This window comes from Anopheles arabiensis, chromosome 3, assembly GCF_016920715.1.
Source record: "Anopheles arabiensis isolate DONGOLA chromosome 3, AaraD3, whole genome shotgun sequence".
NCBI lineage: Eukaryota > Metazoa > Arthropoda > Insecta > Diptera > Culicidae > Anopheles > Anopheles arabiensis.
Window position 1 is genome coordinate 95,477,208 of NC_053518.1, and position 24,710 is coordinate 95,501,917.

General features: G+C 41.1%; 4 protein-coding genes across 4 annotated transcripts; 3 read left to right on the forward strand and 1 right to left on the reverse strand.

Moving 5' to 3' along the window:
- Positions 1 to 133: 133 nt before the first annotated feature.
- LOC120901404 (protein disulfide-isomerase) lies at positions 134 to 6,311 on the reverse strand. The gene is made up of 4 exons (XM_040309322.1): positions 6,201 to 6,311; positions 5,650 to 5,875; positions 1,210 to 2,480; positions 134 to 1,132 (listed from the first exon to the last, which is right to left on the reverse strand). Exons 2-4 carry the CDS (start codon positions 5,801 to 5,803, stop codon positions 1,082 to 1,084), a joined length of 1,476 nt encoding a protein of 491 aa, XP_040165256.1. The 5' UTR covers positions 5,804 to 5,875; positions 6,201 to 6,311; the 3' UTR covers positions 134 to 1,081.
- Positions 6,312 to 6,335: 24 nt separating this feature from the next.
- On the forward strand, positions 6,336 to 8,721 carry LOC120901397 (tRNA (uracil-5-)-methyltransferase homolog A). Its single transcript, XM_040309310.1, has 3 exons — positions 6,336 to 6,689; positions 6,761 to 8,081; positions 8,145 to 8,721. Exons 1-3 carry the CDS (start codon positions 6,510 to 6,512, stop codon positions 8,441 to 8,443), a joined length of 1,800 nt encoding a protein of 599 aa, XP_040165244.1. The 5' UTR covers positions 6,336 to 6,509; the 3' UTR covers positions 8,444 to 8,721.
- A 113-nt stretch (positions 8,722 to 8,834) lies between these two features.
- Positions 8,835 to 17,683, forward strand: LOC120901400 (beta-1,3-glucan-binding protein 2-like). The gene is made up of 3 exons (XM_040309317.1): positions 8,835 to 9,949; positions 10,023 to 11,247; positions 17,229 to 17,683. The coding sequence occupies exons 1-2, from the start codon at positions 8,968 to 8,970 to the stop codon at positions 10,577 to 10,579; spliced, it is 1,539 nt and encodes a 512-aa protein (XP_040165251.1). The 5' UTR covers positions 8,835 to 8,967; the 3' UTR covers positions 10,580 to 11,247; positions 17,229 to 17,683.
- LOC120901398 (zinc finger protein 260-like) lies at positions 14,148 to 23,374 on the forward strand. Its single transcript, XM_040309311.1, has 4 exons — positions 14,148 to 18,890; positions 20,710 to 21,093; positions 21,159 to 21,437; positions 21,505 to 23,374. Exons 1-4 carry the CDS (start codon positions 18,210 to 18,212, stop codon positions 21,829 to 21,831), a joined length of 1,671 nt encoding a protein of 556 aa, XP_040165245.1. The 5' UTR covers positions 14,148 to 18,209; the 3' UTR covers positions 21,832 to 23,374.
- Positions 23,375 to 24,710: the final 1,336 nt, after the last annotated feature.

The following is a 24,710-nucleotide window of genomic DNA, read 5'->3' on the forward strand; positions in this document are numbered from 1 at the left end:
CTAAAATAAAAAAAAAACCATGCTCGTTGGATAGTCCTGCAATCGTGGCCCGTTTGGCCAACCGGGAAAATGACGCGGTTCTTTCTGAATATAAAAACAAACTTCGCAAGAAGCTGCAAAAAATCCGCTAATGTTTCAGTTTTGTTAAGTTTTCATTTTAATGCCTCGAGTGTTATTACATGGTTTGTCGTTGGTGTTTGTGTCTGTGAATGTGTGTGTGTGAATGTTGACTCTGTATCTTTGTTGTGTGAAGGAAGAATTCTTCTGCCTTTAGTCCATCGTAGAAAATCGACGGAGATGTATATCCTAATGTTAATATAACATTCTTCTCGGCATGTTCTTAACGAAGAATCTATCAAATGCAATTTTTTGTCTGGTTTAGTCACTACCTGTTTCTCCATAGTTTTGGAATTTTCGTTTTAACATGGAATTCATACACCACCATACTGTGTTTGTTGCTTCTGTCCTAGTAGTCCGATCTTCCCCTACTGATGGATAACCAATTTGCTCGATTTTTTCGGCTGCGCTTCAGTGTTAATTAATCTGTTGAGCTTACCTCTTATTTATGTTAAGCTTTCAAATTAACTAAGGAAGAAGGAGCGATTGTAAGGAAGGTCGCGAAAACAAATGAATGCAAACATAACTATTGCAAAAATGTAGAGATCTTGAATAGTGGGCCTATCAGATGTTCAGACGTTTTGTGTAATTTATCTATATCGCTTCATCTAACATATTACAGTTTCCTTCATAAAATATAGTATATTACAGTCTCTTTGCGATGTTTTATATTACTATTATGCATAAGCTATCTCTTCTATTCTTTTGAATTTTTAAGTTGCTTCACTTATGATTTTTTAGGCTTCACGGGCGTTCGTTACATGATGTTTCTAGTCGATAACGCTTGAGAACCTATGAAACTGAAACATTACTGTATTGTTTTGATGGTGATTTGGACTTAGAATATTTTTGTAGTTTGTTATGGTATTAATTCACTTTGTTGCTTTTCCTTCCCCGCAGATTTAACGATCTAGGGCAGACACTGTTGACGATCGTGTTGTTTATAAGCCCGCTCTCCTCACGCTTATAGCTCGTCCTTCGTCGGTTTATCGTCCTTCTCCTCTTCTTCTGGTTGCTGTTTGGTGAAAAGAAAAATTCGGTTACATTAGCGTTACATGCCGGTAGCATAAAGCACTTGCAGTCCAAACGTACCTCATCCTTTTCGCCTTCCAGGAATTTAACGAAACCCTCCAGCGTACGCTCGCCCTTAAACTCCACCTTCTCGTTGTCGCCCTTTCGGTACAGGTAAATTGTTGGGAAGGAGGAAATCTTAGTATGCTCCAACTCGTTTGCAGTTGCGTCAATCTTAGCAATGACTACACTGTCACTGTCCTTGTATTTCTCTCCGAGCTTGTCATAGATCGGCACCAGCTGTTTGCAGTGGCCGCACCACGGAGCGTAGAATTCTACCAACACGTCCTTGGTTTTATCGAACGCAACCTCATCAAATTTGGTGGCTACAAGCACCTTCACTGGCTCTTTGTCCCAATCTTCGGGCAAGTCCTGTGACAGCAGGTGCTGCTTCACCTTGCCATCCAAGAACGACTGCACAAACTCAAGAATCTTGTCTGCTGATAGGTCATTCGTTTCGGGCTTGTACTTGGCCATGTCTTCCTCCAAGCGAATGATGCGGAGCGAAGGGACTTCGTCTTTCTTCATGCCGAAGAATTCTAGGATGCGGGTATGGTCCTCCTGATCGGCGTCGATAGTAACGAACAAGATTTGTTCACGGAACTTCTTAGCAACTTCCTTGGCCGGTTCGACGAATTCCTTCAGGTGTCCAGCCTCCTTTGAGATGAAGAACAGAAGGTGGCTCTTGATTTCTCCACCGAAGATCTTTTGGGCCGTTTCGTGGCTAAAGTCAACAATCAATGGCAGGGCCTGGGCGGTGACAAACTTCTTCAGAGCCTCCTCAGTAGCTTCTCCTTCAAAGACAGCCTTTCCTTCATCGAAATGTTTGAACAGGATCACAGAGCCACACTTGGCTTCGTACTTGGCGTACACTTCCTCACTGCTGGTCACACCGAACGGATAGTCGTCAACAGCGACTGCCGTGGACATGAATGCCTTGGCTTCCTTTGAATCACGATCCTTGAAGAAACCAACCACAGCTACATTATTTTCCTTCAGGAATTCTTCAGCTGCCTCAACAGTTTCGAGCTCCTTAGCGGCCGGGCCAGTCTTCTTCTCCAGCCACGATACAATCGTGTCTTGTTCGCGTCCACCAGTATAATCGACCTGGGATCCACTGCGGAAAAATTTCAGGGTGGGGTAACCACGAATTCCATACTTCTCAGCAAGTTCCGGCTCAACCGTGGCGTCCACTTTGGCAAGTTTGATGTTCGATTCCTTGTCCGCGAGCACCTTGGCAGCTTTAGCGTATTCGGGAGCCAGAGCCTTGCAATGTCCGCACCATGGAGCGTCTGTAAAATATGTTTACCGTTTATATTATTGGTATCAGCAATAAAATGCAAATAATACAATCCAAATTGCGAGTACAGTTATCCGTGTAATTTATTCATAGTTTTGAAGACTAGCACTTCACATTATCATCAAATTGATGAGTATAATCTGTATGGTAAATTATATTTTAGCGAAACCACCGATCTCCCGTGCTCTTTTCCCCCTTCATTTTGAACAAGATTATATATATTGTCATGCATAGCCAATTACAGTCATTGGCAGTGTGTAATGAAGATAACAACGGTTTAATTCTACAGATGGTTGTTTTGCTTTCCTACACATGTCTTGTTGGTTTGATATCTGTGTCTTGGTTTGATATATATCATTACCAACTATAGAACCGAACATATTTTTGCAACTGTATGTTAAGTACATTCATTTTTACTTTGACATCAAGGCAACATAATAAGTGAACAAAAGACCCTAAAATAGTAGATAGGACATTTTTGCTTCATTTTGATAAGTTTTTAATAATTATTAAATCGAGAAACACATTATAGATTTTAATATTATCATATATTTTACAACATTACTTTAAAAGGCGCATGATACATATACTGTTAGCAACAAAAGCAGCCAAGGAAAACAGAATATATTGGAGCCATAAATGCCAAAGAAAACATTAAACATGACCCTGAACTTGAACTGAAAAAAAAATCCACTGATCGAATCTATTATCGGCTGTTACTGACTAGAGATCAGTTAATGAATGCAAACGTTAACTCTTTTAAATCATGCTTCTCTTACTTTTTGAAACAGTTTCCACGTAACCGGTACCGTATAGGGGTCGATGACCGGAAACATAAACGACAGCGTTTTCTTCGTGAATAGGCAAGCAACTGTAAAAAGGCTGCGAGTTTCATCTCGGTACAAACACACGTACACATTCGATGAAGAAAAGACTATAAGATGCGAAAGCGGCTGTGGCGATGCGCGATAGACCCTAGCCACTGACGCGTACAACATTCATGGAGAATATGTGTTGGTTTCTACAGTCTTGCCTCACCAATCGACACGTCACGGCTGCTGAGCAGCTTATTAGAAAAACCGGTTTACTGACGCATCTTAGTCTTCGTAGCTCCCGATGGTGCATGTATTCTCTACCTTACTTTGTCAATTTTCCTAATGGATGTTATGGAAAATATGTGTTCAACAAACTTCTAATGTGTATACACGTACGGCAATATCACGTCCGGCTCGCTAATTACTCGTATCAATTTTACAGCCGAAAAAATAGCTTTTTGTGTGGCGGAAATTCACAAAGAACGAGCGAATTTATCGTTTTGTTAAGATACTTGTAACTGATATGAGAGCTACGAAACTACACCGCAGCCCAATTGCTCCGCAACATTACATTGAGACATTTGATAAGAAACTATATATGGTATTGCTGTGCAAAGGGCGGGCTTTAAGGAGACTGTTCGAAATTTAAACCTTGGACCTACTGTTCCTACTAGGTTTGACACAGCAAAAAAAAAACAAGACTGAAGAAATACATGCTTTGTATGTCACTTGTATGTTTTGCTTTCGGCCACGTTGGTGCTCTTCCAAGGGAACACACCCTAAACACTTCTCTTGTGATTCGTAAGATAAACAAGGTGAAAAAATACGCTGGCAAAGCAGCAACACACACTTCGAAACACAAACATTTGTGTAAACACAGAGAAAAATCTGTATCATCTTTTTGTTTTTTTACGTGTCTCACAGTCCTCTTAGCATCGCGCTGTGTTTGCACAGAAGTAGGCTGCACAAAATGTGCCAAGCTTGTACTGGAACCTAATACACTAATTGGAGCGGTTTGATATGTACCTGATAAGGGAACGGGAAAGCGTATTATCGACGTGGCCTGCTGCAATAGACTTTTTAAATAATCGAAACACGTAAGCGGATTCGCAAGACGATGATCCCGCTTTACGTACACGTAATCGTAAAGGTCAATGACGAAATTCTTCGCCAACGTTTGGATAAACCAAATGTGGGAGGAAAATTACAAAATCAGGTGTACGTATATATATAACACTTTTGTCACATGTATTTGAGTATGAAAATACCGTTAACCGTTTATTTTGTACTAGTAACATTATTCGTACATAGTTGAAAAATACATCACAAAACCGTATGGACTTAACCGAACGACGTCCATAATAATCTTTAGTTTCTTAAAGATTTTGAAGCCATGAACAGCTATGTCCGACCAGCGCATATCTTCTACTAGTAGTTTGAAGCAGCCAGTTTGAAAGTGCGCATAAAATTCATTTAGTTGCCGGCCGGCTACTTAAGAAACCGGTTGAAATCATCAATTTTGCCCACCAATCCCAGTATAGTGAGTTGATGCTTGCTAGGCATTTCGCGATCAACGGGTGAAACGAGGGAAACAAGAAACTTCCACGTATACAAATCTTCCAACGAGGCATGACCACTGGCCGTCTCGGTTCCACTAACAGACGAGCCGGCGCGTTCATGCTCCTACATGGACTGTTCCTTTCTTTGTTTCGTTATCGTTGAGAACTGGTTGTCCGAAAGAGAGAGAGAGAGCAACTCCTTCAAGAACCACAGATAACATACTCCAACAGGCAGAATATAGCGTTGAGGAACATACCGAAACATAGCCCCTGGAGAAATGTGGCTAAACTGACTGACATTGCGTTTCTTGACCGGGTCAAACCGCACGCACTTGTTGGCGTAATTGTGCTAAAAACTGCGCTCGCTATCGCGTATCGGATATTTGATGCATTTATGCATCTCCATAATATAAGTATTTGCCTTAATGGAAGGAAATGCTTGGAATCCTTTAAATCCCAATTCTAACAAATTAAACTGCATTCCTAATAATAAACTGTACAATTGAGGTCATTTGCTGCCTGTCCGATTTTTTGCACTGATTTTTGCTCTGTTCACTACACTTCAGGAATAATCGGTCAAATCGTGAAACTTTTGCAATAAATACGATGAAATAACGATTTCTAATCGAAAAATATAAAAACTGCCCCACTACACTATCGTTTGTACTGCTAAACAATTAAGGAAACGGCTTCGCACTAACATCAGACTGGATCCCATATTGAAACTCCGATTGCCCCTCCCTCCCTACCCCGCAAAAAAAGGAAAAATAAATCTACAGGTACTTACAGAATTCCACGAGCACAAATTCGTTGTTGGCGATGACCGAATCGAAATTGTCCTTAGTCAGTACCAGCACTCCATCTTCCGTTTTGACCTCTTCGGCTGCAAGCGCCACGGTGGCGAATGCAAGCACCAGCCCGAATGCCGACAGCAATCTCATTTTTACTCGATGGGGTAGGAAAACTGGAAAATGCGGCTTTCGTTGATTCAAGGGACAGGGAACACAGGAAAACTGCACGCGCGTTGGCGACAATGAAAGGACAAGAGTTAAAGTACTGTTAGCCTCGCATATAACCGAACTGCGGGGCACCACTGTCTCGAGCGTCGGATCGACCGAACCGGCAGACGAAAAGTTGATCAATGGAAGCTCGAAGGAGAACGGAAGCGCTTTAAGCCACTGTCGCCATGGAAGTGTTGCAGGAATCTGTGGTATACGTGGGACGCTGGGTGCTGGGGTACAGGTGGGAACCGTTTGTCAATACGGTCAGCGACAGAATCTGAGACACGTTAGGGTTGAACGGAGAAATGGCTAAAAATCCAATAAAAATCGTACTTACGCTCACTGGATCACTTGAATTCACGAAAAAACGAACAATTGTATGTTTTTTATCCTCTGACGTGGCCACAAACCGAGGGATGGCTGCACGCACACAATCGCAACGCACAATCCACTGAACTGGAATTCTATCGCAAACGTCATCGCAGTGGCACTGCGGCTCAAAATCCAAGGTTATTGAATGTGTCACAATTGATTGTGTCAGCTCACTTTGTTTACAAAACACGTGCTTTGCGATTCGTGAGCCGGCTGCATGGCTTGCTAAACTTTTAGTGGCAAGAAAAATACGAAACTTACAACGGCGCAAAATATGGAAGTAGAAAATGATGCTGCTATCGCTGAGGAATCTCCAAAAGAAGAGGTGCCTAATAAGCATGATGATAAAAGTGAAATGAAAGGTGAAGAGTACGCGTATCTGGATGCCACCGGGTTCACCTCCGAGTTGTTCAAAATCGAACTTCGAGGCCTTCCCAAGTATTACGGAATTGGTGTAAGTTAAATGGAATAATTTCATGTTAAACCCTGAAACGCCCTTAGTTATGCCAATTCTATTATTTGCAGGAGCTCAAGAAGCTGTTAAACGTGAAGATGAAGCTTTCTACGAATAAGATAAAAATTATGAAGCCTGGAAGCCCTTTCATATTCATTTGCTTTCGCAATCAGGAAGATCGTGAAGCAGCCATCAAAGCGCTTGATGGGTACAAATGGAAAGGCAAATCGCTGTCTGCCTTTGAAGCTAAGCCTGCTCCCGATCCACTGATCCGTAGGCGCAAGGAAGCATCGACCGCGGAAGGAGAACCATTAAATATAAAGCGACGCACGGTGGAAGCATCAGCAACGTCGCTCGCATACCTCACGTATGATGAACAATTGAAGCAGAAACAATCGGAGATGGAAAATGTGTTGCAAAAGTTTGGCAAAGAGCTCTGGTCCTCCATTCCAACGCTACGAACTTTTGTGGAAAAACAGCGTCTTTTACACGGCGGCCTTCCTTGCGCGTTTGAACCGATTCGCCCGTCCCCAATGCAAGACGGTTATCGCAATAAGTGTGAGTTTTCTATCGGAAAGGATGCTTTAGGTGTGAAACGTGTGGGCTTTCGAGTAGGCAGCTACTCGAATGGATTTCTAGAAGTTGAATCGATAGCGCACCTTAAGCACATACCAGAATGCATGAAACAAACAGTCGTACTCTTTGAACAGTTTGTACAAAGTTCCCCATTCGATGTGTATAGTGCCGAGACGTATCAGGGCCACTTTCGGCAACTGACCGTGCGTATGTCGCACGCTACCGGCCAGGTAATGGTAGTGGTTGGTGTGCATCTACAGTCATTGTCAGAGGAAGAGAAACAGACCATGAAGTCTTCAATTGTCGAGTGCTTAACATCGGAACCGGGCAAACAAGCAGGCATCAGTTCGATCCACTTTGAAGTGATTCAAAAACGGCAGCAAGGACAGTACACAAATCCTATAGAACATTTGTATGGGGAAACACATATCGAGGACACAATTTTAGGTCTCACATTTCGTATCAGTCCTGCGGCGTTCTTTCAAATCAACACTCCTGCGGCCGAGGTGCTTTATCAGTGTGCAATCGATGTTGCTGCTCCAAGCAAAAGTACAAGCATTCTCGATATTTGCTGTGGCACTGGGACGATTGGACTTTGCTTTGCCCGCCATTGCAAACAAGTTCTTGGTGTCGATATCGTGGAACAAGCCATCGAAGATGCGAAACACAATGCCCAAAAGAACGGTATAGAGAATTGTAGTTTTTTTGCTGGAAACTCGGATGATTTAATCATGTCGTTGATAAGGCATGCTAACATTATGCCGGATCAGCATGAATCTTTGATAGCGATCGTCGATCCGCCGAGAGCTGGACTTCGTAAGTAATGCTAAAAATGTTGGTAGAACGGTTCAGTTTGATTTTTTACTTCTCTTCTTTCAGACATTCGCTCTATTACACAATTGAGAAATGCCCGGGGACTCGATAAGCTGGTGTACGTGTCGTGCTCTCCCCAAAGCGCTATTAAAAATTGGGTTGACTTAATGCGTCCCTGTTCGAAGCAACTTCGCGGGGAACCATTCGTTGCGAAAAAAGCAATGGCTGTTGATTTATTTCCACATACTCCACACACGGAATTGGTCATACTGTTCGAACGTGAGAAGGAAAGCAAACAGGAACTCGTGGTGGATTCAGAAAATATTTGCACCGATAAACCTGTTGATCCACAGCCGGAGACATAAAACAAAAAGATTAATATAACCATGGGGAAACCAAGTGGTTTAATGGTAGACGTGCCGAGCCATGCAAAGGTTTGGCGCGAATCAATCCCCATCTGGTCAATTCCCTCTCTATCAAGGTCTTAGGTGTCATCTGGTTATGTAATATAATCAAGTCGATGTAGTAAACCTTCCGTAACGTCCTAACACCAAGCTAATGAAGACGAATAATTCTATTGTTTATTCTATTGAAGAGGAAACCATGTTTATTACAGACTAAAATACAATTATGCTATACTACATCAGATTCGTTGGCATTTTAATGTTGTGACGTGTACCGATGACGCAGTTGCAATAGGGCCAGTGGTATCGTGCTGCGCTTCGATCTAAATCGCTCATCCATTATACTGTATGAATGGCGAATTCCCACGATTCGTTTCAAACGCCCTTCGAAGTAACGGAAATCCCATCTACTGGAAAAGGTGTGCGGGTTAGCTTAGGTGTGAGGGTTTGTGTAAGATTAGTGAACAGCTACATCTACAAGCAGAATGAATCGTTTTCTGAGACTCTTTATTTTACTTTTTGTGTTTCCCTTTTCATATGGTGATCCTCGTAAAAGTAGTCGCTATCAGCCGCCAAAGCCTCGATTCGAAGTGTTTGATCCGAAGGGATTGATTGTGTGGATTAACGCTGATCCAGGAATTAGTTCGTTTACATTTCACGGGAAACTTAATCAGCAATTTGTACAGAATTACGATGTTGGACGATGGGCTCAGACAATAATTAAAATAAAAAACGGCCGATACCTTTTCATCGATCGCGAAGCAAAACTCGTACCAGGTGATACCATATTTTATCGTACAGTGATTGTTCGTAACGGACAGACCTACCGTACGAATTCCGGAGCGTTTACCGTGGAAGAGCTGCGTCCGGCAGCTACACCTTCACCCACATCCACTTCCGGTATCGTGTCGCGCTCTGCTACGTCCGAGCTATATCCATATGTGCTCACCGCAAATGAACGACGAACTAAGGACGTGAGGTCAACCGCTACCCAAACTGATGATTACGAGGGAAATTCAGCTGAACATTGCGCTAAAGCACAAACCATTGTAAATGGACGAAAAGTGTGTGCTGGTAAACTGTTGTTTGAGGATAATTTTAATGGTCGTTCGATAGATTTGCGCAAGTGGCGCATTGAGAACCGTTTTGCATCTGACCCCGACAATGAATTTGTGGTTTATGCTGATTTCCCGGAAAATATAATGATACAAAATGGTCTATTAGCTATCCGCCCCACTCTGTTCGAGGAAAAATTTGGACCAGGTGCGACGACTCAGCAGTTTAGGTTTGGCGAAGAGTGCACGGGCCATAGCAGTTCGCGGGACTGTATCCGAGACACGAAGATTGATTTTGACATGATTCCGCCGGTACTTACAGCCCAGATTACAACTATAACCAGCTTTAAATTTACATTTGGAAAGGTGTTGATTCGGGCAAAATTGCCTGAGGGTAGTTGGATTTTTCCACGTAAGTGCTCTTCCCAGAAACTACAAAAAAATATCAAGAGCAATCTTGTTAAGAGTATTGTAATCGTTTACAGAGCTATATATCATCCCTGCCACGGACTTTTATGGCCAAGACAGTTATGCTTCCGGATTAATGCGCATTGCATTTGTACCTGGTGGACCGCAGTTCAGGAATCAACTATCCGGTGGACTGCTTGTGAGCGACAGTGAACCTTTGCGCTGCTCTAAAATGTGCACTTTGAACAAAAATGTCCAATGGAGTTCTGATTACCACGTGTATGGGCTGAAGTGGACTCCAGAAGGGGTATGGATGGAAGTGGATGATGAGGTGTACTGTGCCATTGATCCTGGAGAAGGGTTATACCGAACCATTCAGTCTAGAAAGCCTCAAATTGCAAATCTGTGGCAATTGAGCGGATCCCGGATGGCTCCGTTCGACAAGGATTTCTATCTTGGTCTTGGAGTAGGTGTGGGAGGTCATTATGATTTCCATCAATTTAACGGGAAACCTTGGAAAGATTTAGGAGTAAAAGCCATGTTTACCTTTTGGAAAGCTAGAGACAAGTGGTATCCTACTTGGAATGTGAATAGTACCATGCTTGTCGATTACGTTCGCGTGTTTGGTGTTTAACCATGTTTGCCTTCAAGAGCGTCGAATAACATCGACTCAAACCATATGCCAGTCTCAAAATGCGTAAAAACATTTTTGCTTGATATTCAGATGGCAGAAGAGTTATAACCTACAGCCATTTTTTAATACATATGTTGGTCAAAATTGCCCTGCCTTAATATGATTTCAATTGCCAGCAATAAAATGGACTAAACAAGTTTCAACTCAGATGATCATTCACGAGAAAAGGTGGAAATGCTTTATATTAGATTCATACTACTGTTAATTTTAAGTAAATTAGGATGTGAGAACTAACAAATAATGTAATACGGCACAATACATAATTTAAAAAAACAACATAATTATAAAATAAATTGGCGTATTTTTGTCATTACAAATAGCAGCGAAAACTTTACAGTGTACGATACGGAACCAAGTCATAAACTGGCAGCCCGGCCGCGCTTGCGCAAAACGTAAACAAAACAAGCTTGACGGTGTTCGTAGATGTCAAACAGCGGAAAGTACAATACAGTAGAAATTTAGCAAAAGTAAAATCCTATTGTACTGTATCAAAACGGTCTCCTGTTTTCGGCTCTCTATTTAGTGATTAATGCAGTAATATGTACATTTGAAGCAAAGTCGAGGTTTTCAGCTAAGTAAAAAAGTGACAAACGCCCAAAAACGCAATCGTAAGTAAAACTTATCTTGTGTGTTCATGCGAGCAAGAAGACCCCGATTTGGTATGTTGTGCATGCAATTTTGTACAGTGATTCGACACTGCAAAAGAAAGAAACTCTCGTTTTATCGCCCGATCCCCGATGACGAACGCAGCTGCATGGTACGTACGCATGAGTTAGTTTTGTTACATTTTCACAGCCAATGCATTACAGTCTATTGTAATCAGTAGCAGAAAAAGATCCCACACAAACGCTGTCCCGAAAGGACAGACACTGGAACCCTCGATCCCACATTTATTCCAAGAGAAATATGGAAAACTTATATATACGTGGCCGAAATCGTGTGATTCTCAGTCTCTCGAATGGCTTTCCACACTGATTGTAATGTAGCGAGTGCAGTTTGAACAGGAGCGAATCCTAAAATAGAACATTGCGTAAGCAACAGAAAACGAAAACTGAGATGTGCCGTGACTGAGATGCTGCGTGAATGCATTGCTGTACGTCGAACCACAACTGAGGTATGGGACAGTTTTAGCAAATGAAACTACTCTTTCTACAGGCGCTAAAACTCTGTCATAGAAAACCTTGAAACTCTTATCACTATCAATGTTGTAGGACTTTTTTTCACCTCAACCATTATCTCCGCTCTCTACCTATCGCGCATGTTTCTCACCACCATAGGGGTGGTGCTTTCTTATCAGTCTAAAGAAATGTCGTGAACTAATGTCTAAGAAAAAGACTTCAATGCCCGGTAATGCCCTATGTTTCGTGAGGGCAAACGAGCCTCGATTCGGTGGCCAAGGGCTAGGTGGCCATTTTATAATCGGGCTTTAAAATAAAAAATAACTTGGACACTCGATGTCATATTGATGCCACGCTTAATTGAAGAGCGCAGCCAAGTGCAAACTCTCGCCTTCTCGTCGAATCTGGAGAGCAAACCCATTGGCAGGTCCTGGGAACTGACATCGGGCTGAACGTGTTATTTGTTTGATGTGAATTTGCTGCAATGAGATTACAATTTTGCATATTTTTAATTATTTTTTAAATATGATCCAAAAGGGATTTTTTTTTGCATTTGAAAATAGATGGAACAATTTGTAAAATTTAGCCAACCAGGTATCACTGAACCCCTCCGTATCCGTGCTGCTTGTGTAGAGAGAAAATTCAACTACAGCCGTATTCAATTAAGGCCTGATGTAAAGTAATTGTGGAAACAATACTTTAAACTAATGTATGATGCGTTGAACCTATGGTGAAAAGAAGGCAGTGTTTTTAAAGTTAGTAAAACAGGCGAACTAAATAGAGTTGAATTATTCGTTTCAAATCGTACTTTAAAAATGAGATAATTAGTAAAATGTGTTGCTGTACTATTAACTTACAAAACAATTATTGAAAGAATAGATAACATAACTGCTGAAGTTCGTTGCCTAAACAGCACTAGAGACTTGGTTTAGGTAATCGGCACTTGACAGCTATTTCCTGCATTTGTCACTACTAGAAAATAGTAAGCGAATCGTTAAAGAGTCTCTAGTTCTCTAGTAAATTTAAAGATACGCTATACTTTGTCGAATGACAATTAGTGAACGTTACAAAAACCTCACAAAATGACACGATTCAACATACTTTCTACTGCAGTAAAGTTTCTTAAAGCGCCTCCGTATCGAAAGTTGAGAAAAGCATTGTGTGTATTTTGTGCTGTTGGAATAAATTGATGTCACCACCAAGAGACGTTGCAGTCCGCGATGAGGCACGGAACAAACAGAAAGGAACCGTTTTATTAATTTATCTATCGCTTCCACTTAATTAAACATAACACAGTTCGCCCAACGCTGTTGCACGTTTACACGCATACAAATGTGTAGCAGGCGAATCAAACAGGGTGGTTTATGTTTCCTGATGTATTCATACAGTGCCAGTGTTGGTGCGATCGCTTCTGCTTATCAATGTAAGCAAGAAGCTCTTGGAAATGCACGTTTTGGGTATGATAGTATGGTGGTGCCCGAGTTGTACCGGCAACTCAAATTCAACCAGCCAAATACAACACAAGTAATCAGAGGGTTGCCGCAGACCCGCCCCGAACTCATCAGAAGTTCTTCTACGGGGTGGAATGAGGTGTGTCGTTGCACCACCACAATGCTGAAGGTCGCACATGTGTTATCTTCTCCGACAGCATGGAAGAAAAGTGGCGAATGGCTTATCTTGGCCCAAGGGAATGAGTTTCTAAACGAATGAGAATCGAACTGTTGCTGGTACGATTGCCCAAAAAGTGTGCGATCGTTTATACTGTACAACAATATTAGATTAGTATGAGTCACTTGCGTACTTGCGGAACGCGTATGCGAGCGATAGAATGCGCTGTACCCAAGGAAATTATAACAGCGCACACATATTCTTACACAATATCGTAGGATAGTTACCCAGAGAACTAGCTGGCAGGGAAGTTCCTTACAGCTCGTAAAGATGAGCACTGTGAGTTCAATGTGTGGTCTTAGACGAATCCGTGTCGCTTCAAAAGACGCGGGATGCTTATTTTTACCATTCTGAGCACTTTGGTGAGAATGTACTCTTGCCCCATTTGACGCTATATGTTGCCTTTTCTCCAGTCCGAGATTCTCTCTCTAACTTAACGCGAAGCGAAGAGTGCTCGATGTGTGTGATAGGACTATGCTGGTTTCAACCAACTCATTCGTTTGCGCTCAGTTAGGTCGATCGGTTGGACTTTCAGTGTACGCAGGCATGCGGTTCGATCAGTAAAGCATGATCATGCGGTGGACTTTTTGCAGAATATTAGCCGACTTCTTTGAAATCAGTACAACCCATAAATGAAAATAGTGTTTGGATACTTTTTCCCTACTAAATGTTTCATTATTCCAATGATGCAGCAAAGGTAAGTAATAGTTAGTAGTGACTACTGCTTAGTTGATTAGTGCGCTTGCGTATGTGCATGAATGTGTGTGTTTGTGTGTGTATGTGTGTTGTATGTGGATATCCCATATTCTACTATATAAGTGTTTAAAATTAGTCTAAAGTCTGATAAGTCGTATTGCATCACTGCATTCAATTGAGTCAATAAGATGTTCAGTGCGCTGCATTAATTTTATGAATGCATTATTTTGAAGAAAATAACCATTTGGGAAATACTTTTTGCTCATAGTGATACATGCGATCGTGACAGTAGAGAAATTTAAGCCCATTGCACATAAGACTTGGTAAAATAAAATGTCTCGTTTTGATAAGAGTTTATTTACTCAATACCAACACAAGCAGCGTATCGCCAAGTGTTTGTTTTTAGATCTTGCTCGAGACGATGCGATAGCGCGTGGACGAAAGACTTCAACGAGGTTTACAGCCAGCAACATTAGGTACAGTATCGTACTGGTTTGAACAAAACGACTGTCCTCGTTTCCTTTCCAAATCTCTTCGAAATTAATCTGGAAGTATTAACTCCAGTATTAACTCTCACTGGTTTGAATATAGAGCAATATTGTTCAAACAACATTTTCTACAAAAACGAACAAAGAATCGGTGAACAAAATCGTTTCACACAACGTTATACACTTATAACGAGTAATTTTAATATATTGACCTTCTTGGCGTATAGAGCAGAAGTAACAAAAAGAAGCAAACGCCGAACGGTTGGCGGCGGCCCGGTTTTGTTTTTAATCATTCAAGCATTGCATATGGATATGTTTGTGCTCTCGGCTGGGGCGGGAATGTATCAAGCATCGAACCGCGCCTTCCACATCGTATGCATGCTTTCCAGAGCTACAATATTGCGCGTGTCATTTTTATTTTTCTTCTTTCAATCGTTAAATCAGTACGCTTCAAACCCAAGAATAGCTTTGCCAGACGCGGCAACAGTATTCGTTCCATCGTTGGCTACTGAATAGATGCGTTTCCTGAACGGGCGGGCATGGTCGCTTCTTTTCTCTGTAGGAGGTTTGCAAGAGGCAACACAAACTATATTGGCCTCCCCTGAAGCTTCGGTTTTCACTACCACCATAAACTGCGTTTTCAGCTCGAACTGAACAAACGGGTGGAGTTCGAAATGATGGTTTCCTTTTTGCTGACCTCAGTCAGACGCCAGCGTATGCCACACCAGATCTTTAGCGCTACGACCGAAGCGGGATGTTGGCACTCGAACGCAAAAGAACAGTCGCGTAAGATCTCTTCCAGAACACACGCAATAACATTTTGGGAGAGAAATGAATCAGATCGTTTTGTTTTTCATCGCGAGTGTATACGTCTTAGGTTGATGTTTTGTTCATATTTCTCCCACTACATGTTTCCTACTCGTTTTTGCCTCACTGCAGTAGCAGATAAATCCAAAAGATCTTGCATTTGTTATCGTCCATTGAAGGCAAAGATTTCAACGATGTCCACCAGAGAAACCTTACCTCCATGGCGGATCGCTGCGCAAACACATCGAAAGGGAAAGATGAGATGATCTAGCTACCGGAAATAAAGCATAGCCGAGGGGTTAGGACTGCATTCTGAAACAGAAACACCAAATGTGCGACACAGATGTGGGTTCGCGTAGCAAACGATGTGAAATGGAAGAGAAAAAATGTTTGCCAGCAGCCGAAAGCCGGGCGCGTATGGCATAGCGATATAGAGACGAAAGAATGGTCCTCATGGATGAAAGGGAAACAAGATAGAGAGTAGGATAGATTGCAAGAAAGGATGTCGTCACGCGTTGGCACGTGTGTTGCGTTTATTGTGTTGGTGTATTTTGACTGCACAATCGTGTAGAGCAGGGGTCTCCACACTTTTCAGCTCTCGGACCGTATTGCTTCAAAAATAACTATGTTAAGGGACATTTGACGCTACCTTCAACTAATGGGTCAACGTTTAAATCTCGTTTTTATAACAAAATACTAACGAGACTTTTACCGCTTCGTATTACTACAGCTTGGTTTTTGTGTAAGAAAAGTAAAAAAAAAATACAATTTTATTCAAAAAAGTCAAAATAATATGATATTTATTTTAAACTTTCACAAGTTCGTCGTGGGCCGCATTTTAAGCTCTCAAGGGCCGTAGTTTGGAGACGCCTGGTGTGTAGAGCATTATATGTATCTAAAAGATCGATTCACCAATGATCGACGAATATGACAATGATCAACATGATCAATCGTTTGTATCCTTCTATTTGAATACTATTTTCTACTAGTGATCATAACACACATTCAAAGAGAAGCGTATTACGCATCGTAAACATTAGAAATTTAAAATGTAGGGTTGTTTGCTTGAGCTAATGCATAGGCCACAGTATGGGGTTCCAGCTTGAAATCGTGTTGAAGTTATTCCTTGCGGTAAGGGAATGTTTCATATTTTAATTCAAGGGGTCGTTTTATATATGTGTGTCTGTGTGTGTGCGTAAAATGTATTTAAATGTGTTAATGTAATCGTAAGCATGTCGTCTAGATTATGTGACGAATGGGTCAATGCAGTTGAAATCTCCGCCAATTTCTTAGTTCATGAATAGAACACGAACCCGATAATTCATTTTTTTTATGCGGTTCAAACCATGTACAGTTTGTGTACAATGAACGAACCATTGGATCTGCTTTTTCGGTGACTTCTTTACGTCTCCGTCATGGAACCGATCATGTTGAACGTGACATTTTATGGATGAGGGTGTTTTCCTTTATGTTAATAGCTGGTATGGTATAGAATTTGTTTATTCAGCTTATCTGAACAAACTTTTATAGTTTACATCACTGTATTCGATTGCTGTGAACGGGCTCGAAATGATCAGATCGATGCTAGTGTAGAAATAAAATAAAATAAAAGAAGGTTGCCTGTTGCTGCCAAACGATGTGGTGTTTAGCCTTATAATCCTTACGGCTACAAAAGGTAACTGTATGTAAAAGAGTATTAGTTATAGTTGTTGCTTGTTGTTGGTATGCGAGGTAATATGCTTAGCTCAATGCTTTTCGTTCATTATGCACTCGTTTCAGTCTACTAATAATAATTTCTATTCATTTTCACAGCTCTCACGAAGCATTGACAATGTAAGTGTGGTCATTGCGCATGGTAATAGCCTATATTGAGCAGTCTTTAAAGGAAGGAAGAAAGAAAGGAATATTACGCGGCAACGGATGGTAATACAGGTCACCAAATGGGTCAAAACGGTTAAAGGCCAATCGTTGCGATCTGATCGAGACGAAACGTGTAGAAAACAAACGAACCGGCAGTCGTTGAAATGTGATGCATGCATAATATCTAGCTAACCTCGTTCATCGACACCGAGAACAGCGCCGGAAACAACAATTGGTGTGACTTAGTCATCGAGAAGCGCATTTGGAAGCAAAGCAAAGCAGCGCCAAAAGAACATAACAACCAAAGTTTAGTCAAATGGTTGTAACCGCGTAGAATGTAAAACAAGTCCGTTAAATATTAGAAATGGCATCGTACCTAGCACACGGTGTGCCTTTGTATGTCTAAACCATTGTATTTCTTAACGCCTTAAGCCTAGTGGTGTGTGCAAACTAGTGCCATAGCAAGCGCGCCCAAAAGACCATGTGTTAGTGTTATAGCGCCATATGTGATCTCTTCCTTTCTGATGGTGGTGGTGGTGGTGGTGGTATTCTATTAGGTGCATTTCTTAAACTAACGCTGCTGATGGTGAAGGTGATACGGCTCTTATCAGTAAGCTTGAAGCTCTTTCCACTAACACGCTAACGCGGTGGACACTCTTACTTGGTGGTGGTGAAATATATTTGTGTTACTAACGAAACTCAACAATTTCGAAAACGAACTACGTGTACGTGTATGCATCGATCGCCTATTAACACGATTCGATAAAACACAAACTTCTCTCCCCGGGAGAGCAGTTCGAACGAAGCGACATCGCGTCGTGTTTGTTTCTTGTGAGTTTGCGATAGTTAATAGCGACGTGAAGTATACCGATTACAAACCCGGCGTACGAAGGGTGCACACTGTTCAGCCAATAGTGGTTATCGTGCGAAACGATGAAGAAATCAACGCGACAAACTCGAATGTCCCGATACGTGGGGAAGCATTCGCCCAAAATCGCATCTCCAGAAGAAAGCAACAATAATATCAACAACAGCAAGAACCCGATCGAAACCGTCCCGAAGGTAATCAGCGGTGATGAAGTGATGAGCGATCTCCCTTCGTACATTGTGGAAAAACCGATTGGATACGACGAATCATCCGCGGATGATGAGGAGGATGACAAGTCGATAGTGAAGAAACTAGTAAATGCGTCTGTTGATGCCGGCGAGGGACGAGACGGCGCAGAGTCCGGTAGTGGCACTGATGCGTCCGCATCATCGACCGGTGGGTCTTCGTCATCGAAACGTGGCCGAAAACGTCGTGAACGGAAGCTGTATCAGTGCGAGGTGTGTCAAAAGGACTTCATGGGCACCAACGATTTGCGCAAACATTTGCGAATACATAACGACGAACGGCCGTACCCGTGTCCACACTGCAAGAACCGCTTCCGGCAGGCGGGATGCCTGAAGAATCACATCGCCTCGCAACACGGCACGGACGAGCAGTATACTTGCGACCTGTGCGGCAAATCATTCCCGATCAAGGAGCGTCTACGGTTGCACATGCGTATCCACACCGGCGAAAAACCATACAGCTGCTCGCTATGCCCAAAAACTTTCGCACGTGGTGGTCAAGTAAGTACAAAGTGATATTTCACAAACAATGAATAGCAGAATGTAATATTATTATTTTTGCTAATAGTTAAGTACTGCATTGCGATGGCAGTACAAATCATGTATCTAGTAAGACAAAAAAAAGATCGTCGTATGGGGAAGTGCGAACTAGCAGAAGGTGTTGCACGTGTATAATCACTTAAATTATCTAAACATTCGCTTCTGCCTGCTCTGTCAGGCAAGGTTTTAGGTCGATTAAAGCATCCAAGAAGAACTAACAGAAGAACGCATACAGTCGACAAATTCGAACTCGCTGTAATGCCCACCTAACAATAACAGGCCCAGATCCTGCAGTCTCAGAACATCGTACTAGCTTTTTGCTGTCCATACTGCAGAAGAAAATCCTTCACCTGCGTTTGATGGGTATATTTTTTCACGATCGAAGATGAAAGCAAAACGAATGTTACTTGTGCGATTGTGCTGTTATTTTCCAGCGGAGGCACCACGGTAGTCGTTTACTTACGGTGGAGTGAAAAGTCAACAAAATAAACGAAGCCAATGCACAATTATTGGGGGCAGATTATTCGAAAGATCTAACAGAATTTCGATGCGCACAAAGTATGTCACAATTTAGTTCGCTATGTTTGCGATAAAAAGAGATTTTTCCGTTTACTTGGTGATTCTTTTTTACACTGCCAGCCCATGACTGCGTACACAACGATTGCTAGAGCAGGAATGGAAGTTGTATCTTTCTCAGGTTCCCTTACGCGTACGTTGGAGAACATAACGTTCGACGAAAGGACGTCGACAAACAAGAAACGAAGCAATATTTGTACATCTAATCAAATCGGCGTCTTTTTGATTACAACCAAGTTGTACTGGTTTAAAGCTTTGCTCTCTTCGATAGAACAAACGGAAACATTTGGAACAACATATTGCCAAATTGCTTTTGTTGTTTTTTTTAAATCGCTGAACACAGAACGATTTGCATGACAAATGTTTCAGCAAAAATAACCAAACACGAATTTATCGGATCACTCAAAAAGTATATATTATTTCAAAAAGTATGTACAAATTGTCAAAATTTTAAATCAACTGGATAATTACAGAAATTAGGAATACTTGGCAATTACAACTTTTGGCATCAGCGTGATGCTCGCATTCTTAGCTCTTGTGACTTAATATAACTGGCTGATTAATGAGCAAATGGCGTGAATGATGGGAAAGGGATTGAAATGTTGTAGAATGATTGTAAAAACAGATTATCCCAGTTAAGGGAAAAGTGTCTGGTAAAATTCATCGTACCCGAAAGATTGCTTGTCAAGGTTTAAATGAAAGCGACAAGTCCACGCAGAAAACGTTCCCCCTAAAAGCGAAAGAAGATGAAGGGGAAAGATAGGATAGATGGGATAGAGAGGAGAGTGTCAGAAACAGGAAAATAATTTCCAGGAATGTTCAGCGCATAATTCTGCAGCCTTTCCTGCGGTTGAACGGTTAGCTGGCGATGGAATGATGTGCGTAGAGAGCAACTTGAAACAGCAATGTTCTGTACAGTAAGCTAGGTATACTAAGGTGTCTTCAAACTACCCTCAGGTTCCCTCAGGATAATTAGGCTAGCTTTCTAAATAGAAGTGGCAGCAGGTATCGTGACTAGAATAAAAAAAATTTGATATAATATACCAGGGTAGCATAACACCTGCTAAAATGCTCTCAGGCTCGGTAGTAAATTGTCCTTGAGGGTATAACAAAACCATGTTTAGTTTTTCGTATGGGTAATTTTCTGTTTTGACTTTTTTTCGAACTTTGTTTAACTATCCGTTTTTTGCATCTTTTGTTACAGTTGACCCAACATCTTGCTACACACAATGGTGTGAAGAAGCACAAATGTGACCAGTGCACGGCAGCTTTCTCCTGTGCGGCTAATCTGAAGATGCATCTTAAAAGCCACATGGATATTCGTGACTATACGTGCCATATCTGTGGCCGCGGATTCTATAGGCCAGATGCTTTGAAAAAACATCTGCTTTGCTATCATGCCAACCTGAAGGCATTTCACTGCAGCATTTGCAATAAAATGTTTAAGGGCCATTTACCACAGCACATGCGAACGCATCTAAAGGTTCGTCCTCACGGTTGTGCTGTATGCGGTTCGGTGTTTTCTCAGCGATCACAGTTGATCGTTCACCAGCGAATTCATAGCGGTGAACGTCCCTATCGTTGCCAGGTAAGAGCATAGAACGACGAACTTTTTCGTTACACGTCTTAATCCTATCTTTTCGCGCATTGCAGGTTTGCTGGCAGGCGTTTGCACACTCAAGTGTGCTGAAGCTGCACATCCGTAAACACACTGGCGAAAAACCGTTTGAATGTCCGCTTTGTTCATCAAGCTTTTCGCAGCTACCACATTTAAAGAAGCATATGCTGTCTATACATCAGCAGGACAAATCGTACCTATGTCAAAAGTGCAAAGAATTTTTCAAAACCAAGATGGATTACCAATTACACGTTACGGCGTGTTACAAGGATCCGGCAGCTGTGAAGAATCTCGACAATATGATGGACCCAATGGTAAAAATCGCTGTGCATTCGTTTTAATGAAACACCAACTAATCGAACTTTTACTATCTCCATACAGTATCGACCGACCGAAAACAATGGCGTTGATCCACCAATGACTATTTCTAGAATGCGTTTTCTAGTGGCCATTTTGCTGAAGAAAATTTCTAATGAGGATCGGCTGAAGGAGCTGGGCTTCGATAAGCGATTGATTGACAATGTTCTAATTGATTCCTTAAAATGTGCTGGCCGAAAGGTTTGCGATGACAAATCGTATGATCCTTTGGAACGATTGAAGCTAAACGTGCAGGAGCTTCTCGAATGGACAGTGCCGCCCAATTACATGGAAGAGTTTCGTGGTGCCAATCGTAGTACGGAGGAGTTGCTTGAGGAACTAACAAACTAAGATCGTCTCTTCGTTCATTTGTTTTTTTTCCGGAGGGAACTATATATATTTTTGAATCATTCTATTTTCCATGCCCAATCTAGGCATCATTATGAAATTATTTAGAATTTTCTACAGCTAAATGGAAATTTACATTCTTTATTTCTTCTAACCTATCACTGGTGGTGGGGAATTTTTTTTAAATATAATTTGTTTTTTTTCCTATCGTTGCCAATTATTAAAAAGAGCCGTTAATAATTTCTAAAGTGTGTGGAATTTGTAAAATGTTGAGTAACATACTAATATCTTTTAACTCTTCGAACTTTCTACTAACACGAACAAAAGCAAACTATTTGTGGGACTTAGCAAAGCATGGTAGAACAAGAACGCACAAGCCAAAAACGTAAAAAAAACAAACAAACAAACAAACCAATGAATGCGCACACAAACGGTGCATAAAAGCCATGCCAAAAATGTAATTTTGATGCCATGCAACTTCTTATGTTTAATTACGTTAATTGAATTATTATGTTTTGTTGAATTATGCTTAAGTCGCTTAAAAACTACTTGCGAATGAAAAAAAAGCATTTGAAAAGCATTGTAGAAAACTACACGGTTAGAGATTTTTCCGATGAATTTGCATATCTGCCTTAACACACACACACAGCTAAGTTAGGCCGCCATTGTTATCCTAGTCTATTTTTTAATGACAATCCGTGAACGATTCCAATGAGTGTTTGAGTTTCGGTACGATTGAAAACCTATTCTTGTCAAATGAAACTCCAATGCTAATTGCACTCGAGTACAAAGTCAAGTAAGGGAAGTAGGAGATGTATCTTAAACTACGAACTATTATAGATTTGTCATTGATTTTGTTTGGGATTTGTTTGTTTCTTTATAGACGTTATTTAACCATGTATGTATGGTTCCAAGAAAATGGAATATTTCAGCTGAAAACCAAAAATGAAAAGTAAAAAATATGAATGTAATGTGTCACGATTATTGTTTCCTGCGGGTAGCACTCAACAACAGCTATAGAAATAGAGCTCAGTACTGTTATCTTGTTCTCGTAGCTTTCCATAGTTGTCTGCAGGAAGAAAGACCGAGTACACGCATTAGTCTGTACAAAAAGTGAATAGAAATCAAAATGTATGACCGTAGCCCAGTGTACCAAAAAAAGAAAAAGATCAATTTTTATACGATCTTCTTCTATGTATGACCGTATAGTGACAGCTTCACGATGGGCAATTTAGTGGCCATTCATGCTCATGCTCCGTCTTGAGCGGTTTCATATTTATTTTGAAACGCAGTAGTTTAGTAAATTTTATATCTCATCGTTCAACTGGTGTCTATGTGCCGATCGTTGTCTCGTACGCCTAACCAATGTAAAACCAAACATGGTACCAAGAACTACCAACACAAAAGTTTACCATCTGCGTTTCGCTAACGAAAAGTGAAACGTTTTATCTATAGGTAAAACATACAGTGTATAGTGACTTCTAGTTAAATGTAGTAGTATTTTGTGTGGAATACAAAAATAAAAACACACGTGCAGAACATCTTAGAATTAATGTGAGTAACTCAAATTTTTCGGTGGACGTTTATTATAACCAATGATATACACTCTGCTGCTTCAATATAGCAGTGAAATCTTACGTTAACTATATCTTAGCTCTGAGACAAAGTGTATTAATTGTATGAAAAGTAATATACTATGTGAATTGTGATGTGACCATAATAAAAAAATAAGCGTTTGTGAATTTAATCCGAAATTTAGTTTAGAAAGACTTCATTTCTATAAACCTTACAATAACAATCATGATTTACTATTCTACCTTAGGCACTTCAACAGTCAACATCTCTTCTCTATCTCTATATACTTGACATCTCGTGTCAAAGTGTTTGTTGCCAGCACCCTCCGAAACGGCTGGATCATTTTCAACGAAACTTTGCATTTACTTTTTGGTGGCATGAGAATAGGTTTTAATACTAGCAACATATTCAGATGTTTCACTTAACTTAATTTAATTGGGGGCGGTCCCGTGGTACAGTCGCCAACTCGAACGACTCAATAACATGCCCGTCATGGGTTCAAGCCCAGAATGGACCGCCCCCTCGTAGCAAGGATTGACTTATCCGGCTGGTAATGAATTAAGTCTCGAAAGCCTGTATAGGCCGGCATGTCCGCGTAGGACGTTACGCCAAATAGAAGAACAAGAATTTAATTGCCATTTTCTAACTCCCATACCTAGAGCAAGAATGTTGCTGTTGTTGTATTCAGCACTTTGACACTCGGTGTAAGGTGCCTAGCGGTTTACACTCGATGTAAAGTGCCAAGCGGTTTATGATGCTGTCTCAAATCCTATCCTAATTAACAAAGCAGAGATGGCATATTTTAGTTATTTGGGAATAACTAGGTTTAGTGGGCTAGCTAGTTTATATATAATTTTCCCGTTTACTGCTGAAAACGGTGAAACTTTTCAAAGAGGGTGTACACATTTGATTTGGCAAAAAAACAACAACTTTGATGTTAATTGCGTCACCATATGCAAATCTCACACCATCATGTCCCCCCTCTTCATATGCGCTACAGAATGATGATGATTACTTGCGTAGCCGGTAGGGCTCTAATCGAATTGCTCAATTTTTGTATCTGTAATTTTTGTATAAGTGAGTATTCAATCATGTAAAGCAGGGGTCTCCACACTTTTCACTTCGCGGGCCGCATTGCTTCACAAATATCGGTTTTGAGGGCCATTTTGGCGTCACCTTTAGCTAATATTCGAACGTTCAAATTTCCTTTTAATGAGAAAATACCAACTGAATGCATCAAAATTGTACCGCTTTCTCTTATTGAAGCTATATTTTAAACATAAAAAGTAAACATTGCAATTATGATT

Excerpts from the sequence above, each read along its gene's own strand:
- LOC120901404 (XM_040309322.1), bottom strand. The coding sequence starts at position 5,803 with ATGAGATTGCTGTCGGCATTCGGGCTGGTGCTTGCATTCGCCACCGTG. Across the intron at positions 2,481-5,649 it reads ATTTGTGCTCGTGGAATTCT|ACGCTCCATGGTGCGGACAT; the intron begins GTAAGTACCTGT and ends CATATTTTACAG. Across the intron at positions 1,133-1,209 it reads TGGAAGGCGAAAAGGATGAG|CAACCAGAAGAAGAGGAGAA; the intron begins GTACGTTTGGAC and ends TTCACCAAACAG.
- LOC120901397 (XM_040309310.1), top strand. The coding sequence starts at position 6,510 with ATGGAAGTAGAAAATGATGCTGCTATCGCTGAGGAATCTCCAAAAGAA. Across the intron at positions 6,690-6,760 it reads CCAAGTATTACGGAATTGGT|GAGCTCAAGAAGCTGTTAAA; the intron begins GTAAGTTAAATG and ends TATTATTTGCAG. Across the intron at positions 8,082-8,144 it reads TCCGCCGAGAGCTGGACTTC|ACATTCGCTCTATTACACAA; the intron begins GTAAGTAATGCT and ends CTCTTCTTTCAG.
- LOC120901400 (XM_040309317.1), top strand. The coding sequence starts at position 8,968 with ATGAATCGTTTTCTGAGACTCTTTATTTTACTTTTTGTGTTTCCCTTT. Across the intron at positions 9,950-10,022 it reads GGGTAGTTGGATTTTTCCAC|AGCTATATATCATCCCTGCC; the intron begins GTAAGTGCTCTT and ends AATCGTTTACAG.
- LOC120901398 (XM_040309311.1), top strand. The coding sequence starts at position 18,210 with ATGAAGAAATCAACGCGACAAACTCGAATGTCCCGATACGTGGGGAAG. Across the intron at positions 21,094-21,158 it reads AACGTCCCTATCGTTGCCAG|GTTTGCTGGCAGGCGTTTGC; the intron begins GTAAGAGCATAG and ends CGCGCATTGCAG. Across the intron at positions 21,438-21,504 it reads ACAATATGATGGACCCAATG|TATCGACCGACCGAAAACAA; the intron begins GTAAAAATCGCT and ends ATCTCCATACAG.